The following is a 15,986-nucleotide window of genomic DNA, read 5'->3' as shown; positions in this document are numbered from 1 at the left end:
AAAAAATGGTTGACTGAAAAAGCTACTTTTATTTTGTAAGCGCCACCATGACAAATTTCAAGCTGCGTGACAAAAGAGCTTCTTTGACGGCACAACAACGTCTGAAATAAGAAGATCCAGTGTTTGGTGCACTTCAAGATGCTGCCAAAAAGGTAAATTAAAGTTTCATGTTGGTCAAAGTAAAAATAAGATGGTATAGATTGTGCGGTCCAGTCTATTTGCTGAAATCATCTCATCCAGCCTCCACGGTTCATTGGGATCCCGGGTGGGGGGGGCAGAGGCACCTGATTTTGACCCTGAACAGGGGGAGGATACCCAGTGGGGGGGAGGCCTATGCCAGGAGGGGGTACATGAGTGGGCATGTGTGGGGGAGGGTAGCTGTTGTAGCCCGGTGGCGGATATGTTGGAGGCATATTGGGCGGTGGGTAACTGGAGGGTGGGAGCGGGCCCGGGGGAGGAGCTGTGGGCGGAGGGTAGACATGGTAGGGCATCGGGGGGCCGTAGGTGGGCAGCATGGGCGGAGCGTAGGAGGGGGCCTCAGTCTTCATCATGGACTGCAGACTCTGGTAGCCCTCACCTGACATGTAGGAGCTGGTGGTGGACATGACGTAGTTGGAGGGCGGCGGTGGCGGGGGCCGGTGTGGAAGGGGAGGGGGCTGGCTAGGGGGTGGGGGAGCAACTTCATTCTGTGGTTCTGCTTCGGTGGGAGGGGCTGGAGCGGCCAATTTACGCTCTGAAGACAAAGACAAAGACAAATAAAGAGGTGCAAACAACGCAGTGGGGGTCGGGGGGGGTTTTACCTGTGGGTGGCTGGGATGTGGGCAGGGGGGGCATGGGGCTCTCCAGGCGAGGAATCTTTAATCCAACTTGTTCTGGAAGACATGCAGCCTCATTGAGACTGCTGATGTGGAATATTGAACTTAAAAGTGGGGGTGGGCTTACCTGGGGGCTTGGCGTCTTCCTTGGGGGAGGTCTGCAGGGGGGAACCATTTTAGTCCACTTGACACACATGCAAAGGAGGTAAGAAGAAAGACACTCACGTGTGCACGTTTGAGCTGGCGTGCTGGGCTTCCTCCTTGAGGGGACGTCTTCCTCACTGGCGGAGTGGGAGGGTTTGCGGCTTGGGGCGGAGCCTGCGGCATGGGAGGGACGGAGGGCATTGGGGGCCCTCGCTCCTTTTCCTGCATCTGCTGCGGGATGGGCTTGTTGCCATGGGAATAGAGGTCCAGGATCTGATGGCAGATATCTAGGAGACAAAGTGGACCATCAGCAGCAGGACAAACGATGAGGACTGGGCCCAGAACACTTTGCTGGAGGACATTTTATTCCACTTACTGACAATTAATGACATCATTGTTGGCATCATACTGAGAGCTATTTATGCACTGAAGGAGTAATTAAGATAGTATATTTAGGGATGTAATAATGTAATGTAATTGAAGACAAACAATGTGCAAATCACATTTATGACTTGGAACATTTATTTTTAAGTGCAAAGAATTATATGCAAACATCCACTGGCAAGCAAATATCTGACAATTTAAGTTGATTATGTAAATACTTTAAAAACTGATGTTGAACTTTGCTGGCTTAAATATATTCTCCGGGTGATGGTTTGTCAAGTTGCTTCTCATATTTCCTACGGTGTGCAGAGTCCACGCTCCAAACAAATGCTTCCCTCAGCAGCACAAAGTGATCCACTTTGTGTGTCGCCTTAGAAACGCTTTAAAGGGTAACATTATCACAATTTCAGAAGGGTTAAAACCAATAAAAATCAGTTCCCAGTGGCTTATTTTATTTTTCAAAGTTTTACCCATCATGGAATATCCCGAAAAAAGGCTTTAAAGTGCCTGATTTTTGCTATCTATAAATCCACCGTTCATTTTCCTGCGACGTCATCTAGTGATGCCAACATGGCGGATAGCCCAGCAAGATATAGCGACATTAGCTCGGATTCAAACTCGGATTTCAGCGGCTTAAGCAATTCAACAGATTATGCATGTATTGAAACGGATGGTTGGAGTATGGAGGCAGATAGCGAAAACGAAATTGAAGAAGAAACTGAAGCTATTGAGCGAATAGCTATTGAAGCTATTCGGCGATCGCCTTCTAACTAACGATTGAGTGTCGCAGGATATCCATACATCTCTGTGCCATGTCTACCTTAGCATCGCCGGTAAAATGCGCAGACCAAACGAGGGACTTTCGCATCTTTTGATACTGGAGCAACTTAAATCCATCGACCGGTAAGTGTTTGTTTGACATTAAATGTGGGTGGAGGGAAAGGCTGGATGCAAATATAGCTACAAATGTACATACAGCTAGCCTAAATAGCATGTTAGCATCCATTAGCATGACGTGCTAATCGATGCACACTCCACGTAAATCAACTTGAATCCGTCCTTGATCGTGTTGTTACACTCTCTGACGACACACCGACGAGGCATGATGTCTCCAAGGTACAGAAAACAGTCGAAAAAACGGAAAATAACAGAGCGGATTTGACTCGTTGTTTGTAATGTGTTTGAGAAAATGGCGGATTGACTACCTATGTGACTTCACGTTGTTACGTCATCGCTGCGAGAGCGAATAATAGAAAGGCGTTTATTTTGCCAAAATTCACCCATTTAGAGTTTGGAAATAGGTTATAAAAATATGTGGTCTTTTTTCTGCAACATCAAGGTATATAATGACGCTTACATAGGTCTGGTGATAATGTTCCCCTTTAATACACAGACCTCTTCCAAAGAGGTTATGTTGTTGCCAGGCTTTGTCTGTTTGTTATCAACTTAACTCAAAGAGGTACGGATGGGGTTTGATCACATGTTCAGGAAATGTCCATAAAAACAATTCATTTTATCGCCTCCGATCACACTTTTCACAAATGCTTCCTTTTCTTCCACTTTACTGGGTTCCCCGGTCCCACCTTTAGGTTCCGCTGCACAGAGGATTTATGGGAGATGTTTATTTTTAGACCAGCCATTGCAAAAGCACCAGAAGCAAACTACACTAAGTTTTCGTTTCATACCGTCAGACGTTACAGCATTATTGTGAAGATTTTGCAAGCGCAATAGGAGGCATGTGAAACATTAGCAAAAAAACTGTTTTTTAAACATTTATTTGCAAGTCAAAATACTTCCGCGTTTTTTTGGATGACATAGGGTAGCGCGAAAGGGTGGGAGTCAAATGAGTGTAAAGAGATGGAGCTAATTGTTTTGATGACATTCAGACTTCGTTTTTCTTATCAGCAATCCAACAGTATCCATACATCCGTGGCTTCTCAACGCAACAACAGACAAGACAGGAAATGTTTCCCATAAAAAAAACGCCCAACAAGAACTCTTAACAAAAGTTTTGTGGGTAAATTACGTAAACCCACTACAATATCAAAAAATAGGATCCAAACAAAACTTGTTGAACGTCCATCTCAGCCACAGTTGCTCGCTGTTTCTCTTGCCTCAACCCTGCACCAAATTGTAGGATAAGGCGCTTAAACAAAATTACCAGTTAGCATCATCAAGCTTGTTTACTTGCTGTCGCCTGCGTTCACTCTGCAAGTTCCAACTTTGCTACTAATCATATTTGGATGATTACAATCCAAACACTTAGTTCTGAACAAGTTGTACTTCTAGAACATTTATTAGTAGCCAGCGAGAAGGTGTATTTTTGATGTGATGGATGTAAACAGAGGTCACAACACCAGATGTTTATTACCTAAGCGGGTGTAGCTACAGGATAGTTGCCGAATGAGAAACGTTTTGCATGAATGGTATAGAATTTTACATGCCATTATCGATGATAGTAAATTATCTACTCAAAAATCTGTTACATTACACGGGACACGCAAGAGTCAAAAGAGGTTGGTAGATGAGAATACATTTCAAAGGTAAAATATGGTGTAGAAATGCACCCAATTGCAGGAAATGTAGTCTTGATTTTTTACATTGTATTTTGGGGCTAGCGCTGCAGCACTTTGTGTCGAAAGAAAACGTCCTCTTTTTCCTGAAAGGGTGCTCACATCCCTGAGTACTGTAGCATCTACCATACCTTGTGTTTCTTTAAAACACAATTAACTTAGATTTTTCCTTAGTGTTTTTACAATTGTCATTGGAAGGTCAACAATTTCTTATTGTTCAAAATGAGTAAACAGACAAAAACAAAGCACTCAATCTCTGTTAGCAAAAACTACACTTCAATAAATATTAAACATTTTGAAGTGACGTTTTTTCTCTATTTGAGTGTTTGTTTTTTCACTTTCCAATAAATTCTGCATATTTGCTTGTTTGTTTTTTATTTGCTTATTTTGATGATGGGCTCATCTTGCTCTCTCGTTGATTATTATACACACTGGAACTATTCCCACACAGGACATTTGGCTTTGCAATCATCTTTTATTCCTTGCTGTGCTTCTCGCCAGCAGGCCTCTCTGTCTGTGCATTTTGTGTGTTTAAGCTAGCGGACTGCCTCTGCACACAGAGACAAAGATTGGGAATGACTGACAGGAGGATTCACTCTGTTCATTTAGTTCCACTATTAAATAAACACAGGTGCCAAGAGCAATGCACATCGTAGAAAAATTTTGGAGTTAATTTTCATTTATGGTTAATTATTTGATTTATTGACTATCAGCCCTGGCCTACAAACGGGATGACACCAATCAGACGGCGGTACCTTCCAGCAGCTCCACGGGGACATCCTGGACAAACTGCTCCCACCAGCGGCGTGACGACTGCTTGGCGGTCCACTCCTGGATGTCAAACTTGCAGAGGCGACCAGCGAGGTACATGACGGCCACCGCGATGATCTCTGGCTCCCACTGCAGTGACAGCATGGTGCACAAGCTGACGGGGGGCAGGACAAAACAGCGTCAATCACAAACGGCATGTGGCGTGTCCAGTCAGCTGACCAAGCAAGCTCACCTGTCGTTGACGAAGGTCCAGGCCATTTGAAGCACCTTGCACACTTTGTTCTTCTCTCCTTCAAAGCAAAACGTAATCACTCACTTCCCTCCAACCGCAAAAAAAAATCTTACCTTTGAGCTGCTTGACGTAGCGCAGAAGGAACATGTAAGGATGCTCCACCTGCAGGTCAAACTTGATCGTTTGGAGGAGAATTCGCTCCAACACCATCACCTCCTCCTGTGGGATACATACTCATGAGAATAACACTGCCTGGCTTACTTGTGTGACAAGTAGGATGGAAGTTGTAGGATAGTCACAGTTTGACCCGGGAACAGACAATTTCTGTCAGTGGTTTGACTAATGAGTAAAAAAGTCAAAAAGCGCACCTTTGGGTCGTCTCCAAACTGAGCAAACTGCACGTCGTTGAGCAAACTGCGTGCAGTCTTGATGATATCTTTGCACTTTTTGGGCGTTTCCTCCACTTTGCCCGCCAGGAAAAGACAACAAGCGCCGGTCACCTGATGAGAGAAACAAAACATGACTAAAAGATGACAATATTTCTCGTTTAGAAAAAAGCTTTTTTGGGTGCAAAATACATTCAGGAGTTGGTTTTATTTTCAAATAGTCAGATGAACAATTGTCTGGCCATTGAACTGCACATTAGGTAATTTGTGCGCACATCACACGCAGGTAGCAAACTGAGCTGGCTTTGGATGCCACTCTCCCTCATCGGACTTCCACAGCCCACACGTGTGTATGTCCAAGCAGAAGCAGACTCAACTATCAATCATGGATGCAAAGACGTGACAAAAAAGCACCAAACACACACTGGATTGCTTCCCCCAGCAGCAAGACGCCACTGTGATACGGATGGGCGATATGGCCTAAATTTTTTATCACACTATAAATTGCAGCCTCCTGACAAAACGATTTATATCACAATATAATATTGTGTATGTAAATTATAGAACCATTTCAAAAGAGGTTAAAAAGGCTTTGAATTTGGTTGCTGACGCATGAGGTAACAGTGTGTTATCTGCGGTTGTATTAATTTCCTAAAACTATTATTAATATGTTTGTTAATATTAGGTTATTTTCTTCTTTAACATGTTTCTATGTGCACTTACTTTAAAATGAAATGAGCACTTATTCTTCTGGAGTGTCAATATTTGTTTGTATATTACTTTTGGGGGATATAACAAAAAGATATCAATCCGACACCAAGTAGTTACAGGGCCGGTAAATAATACTAAAAACAAATGCTTATAATTTATAACGTCATTAAATAAATAACTTTTTAATCAAACTTAGACAAACAGGATGGTGGTGTAACGATATCAATTAAACATTTAAATTATTTCCTTTTTTTATGTGCAATATTTTAAGTAAAACAGTTGCAATAATAATTCCATCCATCCATTTACTACCGCTTGTCCCTTTTTTGGGGTCGCGGGGGTTTCAATAATAATTCAATACATCAAATTACTTAGGTTTTGCCCTCAGTCCTTTTGTTTACATTCAAGAGCTGTAGTTTAGCAGTTAACATAGTTAATTGTTATGTATTCCATGTAGTACGTTTAGCTGTTCCTCCTCCTTCAGTGACAATGTTACATGTAAAAAAAAAAAATTACTTTATTTGCCGCCATGGAGGCCGCTATCTTACTATATTACAGTGCGGACGCAGTTCAGCACAGAAGGGACGTTAGCCGCTAGTGGGGACGCTGCATTGTGCTACCGTGATCATCGGTTTGTCAAATTTGCAGGACACAGCTATAAGGTGTTATCAACATGCATTGTCACTAGGAGTGTAACGGTACACAAAAATTTCGGTTCGGTATGTACCTCGGTTCAGAGGTCACGGTTCGGTTCATTTTTGGTACAGTAAGAAAAAAACTAAATATACCCTTTTTTGATTATTTATTTAACAAATTTGCTAAATCTTCCATCAAAAATATTTTTCTTAGTGGAATATTTGATGTGAAGTAATCGGAAACTTGGATAGGTCAATAATTCATAATAACATTGATTTTGATTCAATATTATGTTTTGAGCAATTGAAACAAGAAAAAAAAACAGCTTTGTTTAATTAGTCAACGTTGCAACTTTTTCTTAATTACATTTAGCCTTTAAGCTTTTTTATTTCACTTTTGTTTATGTTTTTGTTTATTTTAATAGTATTTTTAGAATGTGCCGTGGGCCTTTAAAACATTAGCTGTGTGCCGCAAATGGTCTCCGGGGCACACTTTAGACACCCCTGCTATAGATAATAAAAAATTAAATCTGATTACCGGTAATCAAAGGATAAACAGCAGAGCCTGGCGACGCATGCGCGTTTATCATAACTCTCTCGCTCTCTGTCTCTGCCCCGCCCTCACAAATGTTAACGCTGCGTGCACCACTTTTTTTATTTTTTATTTAAGCACTTTAACCCCGAACGTACATTGAAAGAACATGCAACCATAACTTAAAATGCCAGACATTCGAAGCATTTAAGAAACTTCACCTGGACAGCTCCGCAAAGAGGACATATCCCGTGACAAGAGGTGTGGTCAGTCTATCTACCAGTCGTAGCTAGCATGCATGTGTTGTTGTTTTTTTGATTGTTTGAAACTTTAATTAGTAGATTGCAGTACAGTACATATTCCGTACAACACCCGAATAAGTTTTTCAACTTGTTTAAGTCGGGGTCCACGTAAATCAATTCATGGTGCCTCGGTGTGCATTGTTTACACAACGTGCGGCGCGCTACTTATATGTCCGTGTCGTTCGGTTCGCCTCCGAACCGAACCGAGACCTCCGTACCGAAACGGTTTGATACAAATACACGTACCGTTACACCCCTAATTGTCACGATACTAAAAACGCTTTATACTGCTAAATTTATATCACTTATACCGTATATCATCTACATTGATCAATGGCTACAATGCAAGTGGCCCAAAACACATGCACACTTGAAGACCCTGCAAAGCTCATAAAATAAGACTTAATTACAGTTACTTTATTTTGACATTTATAATTTTTCAATAAAAGTTTTTATTTGTGGAAACAAGTTTAACATTTAAAAGTTCATGTGAAATGCAGTTATAAAAGAGCTAAGCGCATCTGCATTGTTTTGTGACCCAGGCAAATTAAACAACATGATTCCTTGTCTAATCCTATATACAATGTCATAGTACAATAGTGTTCTTAAAAGCAAGGACGCTGCCAGGAATTCTGGAAATCATGACAAACCCCTACACCTGCCAAACAGAGGTATTGCAAGGCACCCCTTGCTTAAGATTAATGTTAAAATATTGTCTTGTAAAGTCATATGGTCATATTGTGCCCAGTCACACCAGATGAGTGTATGGTCATTTGCATTTGGAATGTAACAATTAAACCACAGTAAAATTCCCGAAGGTTAGCGTTAGTTTACTTATTTAAACTGATTGAAAATCTGTGATTGATACCCACTATTTGATAAACTGATGGACTCTTGTGTTGAAGTTAGCTAGCTAATTTAAATGTTAAGAGACATTAACATCTTTCTCCATTAAAAAAGGTCATACCCCAATCTAAACTTGTACACACAAATTACTGCCTAAAAAAAACAAGATTAAGTATTGACATTGTACATCAAGCCTGTGCTGTCTGTTCACAAAGTGATCGATATAAACTCCAGTGTTGCGTTGAAACAGACAGCGGTGTCTTAAACCGGAAGTGAACTTAAATGACGACACATACCCCCAAAGGCAAGCGAAGTAAGCACCGAATTTGAATTTAATAAAAAAACATTGTAAAACTTTTACAAAATTAAATGGGAGATTTTACATATTCAAACACACCAGAAAATATGGCTCTTATGAAGCCAAAACAATGTGAAATGTTTCTTCTGCCAATAAAGTATATTGTGGGTCTATTTATTTTACTTTTTAAAAAAACTTGTTTGAAAGATTTCAGTATGGTTTTAGTACTTTTAGAGCATATTCAACAATATCGCGATAATGATAACAGTGATCATTTTTGTCACAACAACTTTGATATGAAATGTTTATATTGTTACGTCTTAATTTACAAACATGGCTCCACCCTTTTCAGAAAATACACGTGAGGTGAACTTACATATCTTGGGAACTGTTTGAAGGAGTGGAACATGTAGAAGCGGTGGAAGTAGATGATGCCCGTCGCCAATGTGTCATAGTGTCTGCCGCTAGTCAAGGGAATCACCTGGGCGGTCATGTGACTTTAACAAACATAAAGCAATCATAAAGGATACAGGCCAAGCCGTGTGCCCACATCGAATATGAAGCGAGCCCCCTCTCTGCGGTAGCGGGCCTCCGTGCCAGGGTCCAGACCTTCAGACTGGGAGGGTGTGTGGGCTAAGTCCTTCTTGTCCCAGTACCAGCACGGCTTGATGTGGTCCAACATGACCTGGGCTGTTGTGGACAGGTCTTTGAACTCCTTCATTTGCTGAGGGGAGGCGATGACGCAGGATGGGCCCGCAGTGCCAACCTGCTGCGTCAAAACACGTGAAAAGACTCGTAAACCACAATTCTATTCCATCCACAACTTATATATCACTTCATGTTTCTTCATTAAAAAATGTACAACAGTTTAATTAAGTTGTAAACGCAATCCACAACCCAATATTAAAGTACTAAAGAATACACAAGCAAGAAACATGTTACAGCTATTCAGCTTATTATAATGAACATTTGTCCCTCTACAGGTTGATCTAAGAGGCAAACACATTCAAAACATATTATATAGATGAACATTATTACAATGTAAAATTCCAAGGTTAAGTGCCAGAGTGGTTGTCAAACCACGTAAACCACTAACTGCCACAAATGTACCTTGCACACACCAGACAATAGTTAAATACATACTTCACACATACACTACCTCTTCCTCATTCACCTATTCAGTGTTACATTAGTGTCAATAGCTTCATGTTAAATGCAGGAATTGAAATATAGCTTTATTCCTGCATTACATGCTTTCAGTCTAATGTGGGTTTCGGCGAGCCACATGGCTCTTTAGCGCTGCCTCAGTGACTCCCTGGAGCTTTTTCAAAAATGTATGAAAATGGAAAAAGATGAGGAAAAAAAATACTAATTTTGGCATTCCTTGAATTCACAATAGTTGTGTGGACTTTGACGCAACAGTTTACATGTACAACTTTCTCCGACGCTGCCACAGAAAGACGTGTTTTATGCCACTCCTTTGTCTCATTGTGTACAAACTTTTTATTCTGTGCATGAATGCACAAAAGGTGCACTTTGTTGATGTTATTGACTTGTTGGAGTGCTAATCAGGCATATTTTGTCACTGCATGACTGCAAGCTAATCCATGCTAACATGCTATTTAGGCTAGCTGTATGTACATATTGCATCATTATGCCACGTTTTTAAGTATATTTGAGCTCAATTAATTTAATTTCCTATGTCCTCTGTGTATTTAATTTCTATTTGCATGTCTCATGACACATTAGCTGTATGTAATATTGGCTGCATTTCTGATGGTGGTTTGTGTGCCATGCTGTTCCAGACCACAGCAAATGTTACCCAGATTGCAAAGATTGTAATAAATCTATTAAAAGAAGACAGCCTGGCGTTTCCTTTAACTTGGACACACACATCTATACCTTTGACCATTAAAAGCAAGTAATTTCCAGGAGTTATCTCACCTTCTGATTTACTAATGTTTTGTTATGTTGTAAAAATATGTAGAATAAATATTACATTTCTGTCAACGAAAATTTGCGTCAGCCTGCGACACAGTCATTTTGATAGTAGGCTATTACAGCTAATATATACACTTATATTATGTTGCCTTCATTATAACATTTATATGATGATTTTCAAAAATATGAGAAATGCAAAAAGATGAGGGGGAAAAAAAAAATTCTAATTCTGGCGGTCCTTGAACTCATCGTAGTTGTGTGGACTGTGACGTAACAGTTTACATGCAGTTTACATTTCTGCCACAGAAAGACGGGGTTTATTCCACTCCTTTGTCTCATTGTATACAAACTTTTTATTCTGTGCATGAATGCACAAAGGTGCGCTTTGTTGATGTTATTGACTTGTTAGACTGCTAATCAGGCATATTTGGTCACTGCATGACTGCAAGTTAATCCATGCTAACATGCTATATTTGCATGTCTCATGAGACATTATTTGTATGTAATATTGGCTGCATTTCTGATGGTTGTTAGTGTGCCATGCTGATCCAGACCACAGCAAACGTTACCCAGCTTGAAAAGATTGTAATAAATCAATAAAAGAAGACAGCCTGGCGTTTCCTTTAACTTGGACACACACAGCTATACCATTGACTATTAAAAGCCAGTAATTTACAGGAGTTATCTCACCTTCTGATTTATTACTATTTTCCTATGATGTAAAAATTGTAAAATAAATATTACATTTCAACATTTCTGTCAACGAAGATTTGCGTCAGCCTGCGACTCAGTTATTTTGATAGTAGGCTATAACAGCTAATAAAGACACTTACTTCATGTGTTGCCTTCATTATAACACTCATACAAGACTTCTCAATAATGTATGAAAACGGAAAAAGATGAGGGGGGGGGGGGGGGGGGGGGGAGAACTAATTTTGGCGGTCTTTGAACTCCCCGTAGTTTACATGTACAACTTTTTGTCCTATGTTGTAAAAATGAGTAGAAAAAATATTACATTTCTGTCAACGAAGATTAGCGTCAGCCTGCAACACATAGGTTGATTGGCAACACTAAATTGGCCCTACTGTGTGAATGTGAGTGTGAATGTTGTCTATCTGTGTTGGCCCTGCGATGAGATGGCGACTTGTCCAGGGTGTACCCCGCCTTCCGCCCGATTGTAGCTGAGATAGGCGCCAGCGCCCCCCGCAACCCAGAAAGGGAATAAGCGGTAGAAAAAAGGATGGATGGATGGATGTCTCAGAAAATTTGAATATTGTGATAAAGTCCTTTATTTTCTGTAATGCAAGTAAAAACATGAAAATGTCATACATTCTGGATTCATTACACATCAACTGAAACATTGCAAGCCTTTTATTATTTTAATATTGCTGATTATGGCATACAGCTTAAGAAAACTCAAAAATCCTATCTCAAAAAATTTAAATATTTCCTCAGACCAAGTAAAAATAAAAAGATTTATAACAGCAAAACAAAATCAAACATTTGAAAATGTCAATTAATGCACTCAGTACGTGGTTGGGAATCCTTTTGCACGGATTACTGCATCAATATGGCGTGGCATGGAGGCAATCGGCCTGTGGCATTGCTGAGGTGTTAATGATGCTTCAATAGCGGCCTTTAGCTCATTTGCATTATTGGGCCTGGTGTCTTTCAGCTTCTTCTTCACAATAACCCACAAATTCTCTATGAGGTTCAGGTCAGGGGAGTTGGCAGGCCAATGGAGGACAGTAATGCCATGGTCAGTACACCAGTTACTGGTGGTTTTGGCACTGTGGACAGGAGCCAGATCATGCTGGAAAATGAAATCATCATCTCCATAGAGCTTTTCAACAGATACAGCTTCAATAGCCGTATTCCCATGGTCAAGCCACTCCTGAACTCTAGACAACGGAAGTTCCCTCAGTCAGCAATGGTTTGGGGAGCCATGTCAGCTGCTGGTTTTGGTCCACTGTGTTTATTCAAGTCCAGAGTCAATGCAGCTGTGTACATGCTTCCATCTGTTGTAAAGCTCTATGGAGCTGATGATTTCATTTTACAGCATGATCTAGCACCTGCTCACAGTGCCAAAACCAGCAGCAACTGGTGTACTGACCATGGCATTGCTGTCCTCGTTTGGCCTGCCAACTCTCCTTACCTAAACCCCATAGAGAATTTGTGGGGTATTATGAAGAAGAAGCTGAAAGACACCAGACCCAATAATGCACATGAGCTGAAGGCCGCTATTGAAGCATCCTGGGCATCCATAACACCTCAGCAATGCCACAGGCCGATTGCCTCCATGCCACGCCGCATTGATGCAGTAATCCGTGCAAAAGGATTCCCAACCAAGTACTGAGTGCATTAATTGACATTTTCAAATGTTTGATTTTGTTTTGCTGTAATAAATCTTTTTTTTAACTTGGTTTGAGGAAATATTCTAATTTTTTGAGATAGGATGTTTGAGTTTTCTTAGGCTGTATGCCATAAACAGCAATATTAAAAATGATAAAAGGCTTGCAATATTTCAGTTTTGTAATGAATCCAGAATGTATGACATTTTCACGTTTTTAGTTGCATTACAGAAAATAAAGGACTTTATCACAATATTCTAATTTTCTGAGACAGTCCTGTATAATTGGGGTTGCCAACCCCTTGTCTAATGGGTGAGCGCATCATATCGAAACTGTTGGCGTTTTATGTTGGCTAGGGGCAATTTATTGACTTAATATCCTAGAACACAGTTATTGACACCGCCAAGGTGAGCAGGTGTCAAATAAAAACAAATAAGAACAAGTTTATAACACTATGTCCGCCTTTAACGAACGAGCCAGTTAGCTAGCGTGCAAAGAGTCACTTAAACAGAAAACTCGAACCGGCCTCGAAAAGTCAAAAAAGCTAACATTTTCTTGCTCGTTCGCCAATGTCTTACCTTCAACATTACGCCGCTGGTTAACAAGTCCGTACGGACGCCTGTGAAACTAACCCAAGTGGACTCAAGAGCGTTAGCTAGCAAGTGGAGTCCATTGTAACGAGGACGCAGCCATTGTGGATCATGAATACTAGTGCGCATGCGTCGGACGTCACCATGGCACGTGGTAAGCAAGCTTGGTGTTGGGGAAAAAATCATGCAAAATATCACATTCTTCAAAAATTTGATATTTTGCATGATTTCCTGTATATATAATTACACGACTACATGATAATGAATTTTGCCACCACTTATACTTTAACATTTACAAAAATATTATCGATCGTGGAGCAGGGGCGTCACTAGACCTAATACTGTACTGGGGCACACCTGGGGCACAAATAATTCATGTGAGCGTGTAAAGCGCGCAAGCAAAAACATTTTTAGCACTTATTTATTATAAAAAATACATAGATAGTGCTTTAAACTATGAAATCATATCAGATTATGTTGTATGGATCTTTGATGAACCACCTGAAATTAACTAATGCATTTGACCTACTTGTGCACTTTTTTACTCCAGACTTCTAAACTGCTACTGGTAAAAGCAAAAAGGAAGAGCAATGAATCTTTTTGAAATATATATTGCAGTAATCATCTGCGAATTTAACATCTCCAAAAGTAAAACAAAAAATAAAGCACCCCTACATCTCTGGGTTCTTTTATATTATCTAATTTCCATTTATGGCAATGTGGCTAATCCTATTTCAGATACAAAAAACTATAAAATATACAAAAAACAATAAAGCCACAGTAGTAGAATAAATGAACAACTGTTGTGTGTCTGTTCAGGGAATCATTTTCTGAGAAGTAAACTGTAACGTCTCATTTTCATTTTTGCAAAGTGGTCAATCACTCTGGACGGACATGGAAATATTACAGTAACTGTTATACAGTTGACCAGTGGTTCCCAACTGCTGGGTCGTGACATAAAAGTGGATTGTGTGTCATTTTCAGTGAGTCGCAGTCACATGTGTGCATGAAAAAACAAAAGTGTAGGGAGAAAAAAATCTAATTGTGGCAACAAAACCAGATATTTTTAGCCATTTTTCTAGTGACTATTAGTGAGTATTTTAGCAAAAGGCAAACCGACTAACAAGTTGGAGGAAGACTCAGGACAGACATGGAAATATATTTTTTAAAAATCTAAATCGGGCAACAAAACCCGATATTTTCAGCCATCTTTCTGAAAACAAATACAGAAATGTTACTATTTTTTCTGGAAACAAAACCAAATGCTTTAGCTGTAGCCGTGTTTCTGGTGACAAAACAACATTATTTTAGTCAAAGTCACACCGATTAACAAGACAAGTCTACCGTGCTATTTTTCTGTGAAATAAACTTGAATGATTTAAAAATTTGTCTCACGACTTGATGATATGGAAAACATTTTTTCTTCCTGAAGATAAACCGTTTGAGAAGCACTCAACTCACACATGCTTACTCCAAATCATCATTGATGCAGAACCAGCAGACAATAACCAACATTATGTTTCATGTTCATTGGAAATTCCCCCGACAGCTCGTACAGCAAATGAATATGTTTGTCTTGATACACGGAATAACGTTAGCTAACTTAGCATCAACTTAAGACAATGATGTTGCCTAGCTAGCTAGGACTTCACTTACATCTTTCATTCCTCGCTTCTTCTCTGCTGCGGGCGAATACCTTTCTTAAATCCACCTAGGAGTTACAGTTTGAGTCAAATCAAAATCAAAATATTGTAATTAACAAATTGTTGTTGGCTAACGTCACCTACCTCACGCAGTCATTCGAATCCCCCCCCCCCCCTCTCTCTCTCTCTCTCTCTCTCTCTCTCTCGCTCTCTCTCTCTCCCTCTCAACCGAAATCTCGATCCACACGTGAATAAATTACCATATTAAGTAGCCATGTGCTCGCTGTTTCGTGGAGTGAATACAGTAGCAATCAATTACCATACTAAGTAGTATGTGCGCTGTTGTCTATGTTATGTAGACTTAAAACTCTGAAGCGTTTTTTTTTATTGGTGAAATTTTTACTGGGGCACTGCAGATCAAGTGCCCCACTGAAATATGTCCGGCGACGCCCCTGTCGTGGAGACTGCATTATTTATATAGTTTTTTTTTAATACTGCCAATAAAAGCCGCAAGAGGGAGCCAAATAACTAATTCTCAATCAAAGGCAGCACAGAAAAAGTATTTATTATGAATAAACTAATATTTGGTGCCCTAGAACACTCAAAATGTATTGTTTTCTGGACAAACCGCCTATACTCGGACAAGAAAGTGTGAAATTAATCACAAATATTCTTTGAAAAATGAATACGTGCTAAATTTGAATGCCAAAAAAGCCACAAGTAAATATGGACTGGCTCATTCAGCTTTTAGGCAGGTTCACCTATCAATTTTTGTTTTTTAAATCGATAAAGCTAAATAAACTGCTTGAACACAACCTGTCCACTCGTGTCA

At 40.1% G+C, this 15,986-nt stretch overlaps 1 protein-coding gene across 4 annotated transcripts; it reads right to left on the bottom strand.

Annotated features, from left to right (window-relative positions):
- Positions 1-9: 9 nt before the first annotated feature.
- On the bottom strand, positions 10-15,354 carry ccnk (cyclin K). Of its 4 annotated transcripts, XM_061900920.1 has the most exons (12): positions 15,299-15,354; positions 15,168-15,222; positions 9,160-9,398; positions 9,006-9,087; positions 5,288-5,419; positions 5,033-5,138; positions 4,920-4,977; positions 4,672-4,841; positions 1,041-1,246; positions 943-973; positions 801-872; positions 10-733 (listed from the first exon to the last, which is right to left on the bottom strand). In XM_061900920.1, the coding sequence occupies exons 2-12, from the start codon at positions 15,174-15,176 to the stop codon at positions 228-230; spliced, it is 1,611 nt and encodes a 536-aa protein (XP_061756904.1). In that variant the 5' UTR covers positions 15,177-15,222; positions 15,299-15,354; the 3' UTR covers positions 10-227. The 4 variants fall into 4 exon arrangements, with proteins under 4 accessions (XP_061756904.1, XP_061756905.1, XP_061756902.1 ...); XM_061900921.1 differs by lacking the exon at positions 15,299-15,354 and having other exon boundaries at positions 9,160-9,395; XM_061900918.1 differs by lacking the exons at positions 15,168-15,222; positions 15,299-15,354 and adding an exon at positions 13,500-13,659.
- Positions 15,355-15,986: the final 632 nt, after the last annotated feature.

The sequence above is a fragment of the Nerophis ophidion genome, linkage group LG05 (assembly GCF_033978795.1).
Source record: "Nerophis ophidion isolate RoL-2023_Sa linkage group LG05, RoL_Noph_v1.0, whole genome shotgun sequence".
NCBI lineage: Eukaryota > Metazoa > Chordata > Actinopteri > Syngnathiformes > Syngnathidae > Nerophis > Nerophis ophidion.
The sequence above is the reverse complement of the archived record's forward strand: the minus strand, read 5'-3'. Positions and strand labels throughout refer to the sequence as shown.

Coding starts and splice junctions, on each gene's coding strand:
- ccnk (XM_061900918.1), bottom strand. CDS start 13,640: ATGCGCACTAGTATTCATGATCCACAATGGCTGCGTCCTCGTTACAAT. Junction 9,088..9,159: donor GTGGGCACACGGCTTGGCCT/GTATCCTTTATG, acceptor GACTAGCGGCAG/ACACTATGACACATTGGCGA. Junction 974..1,040: donor GCCAGCTCAAACGTGCACAC/GTGAGTGTCTTT, acceptor TCCCCCCTGCAG/ACCTCCCCCAAGGAAGACGC.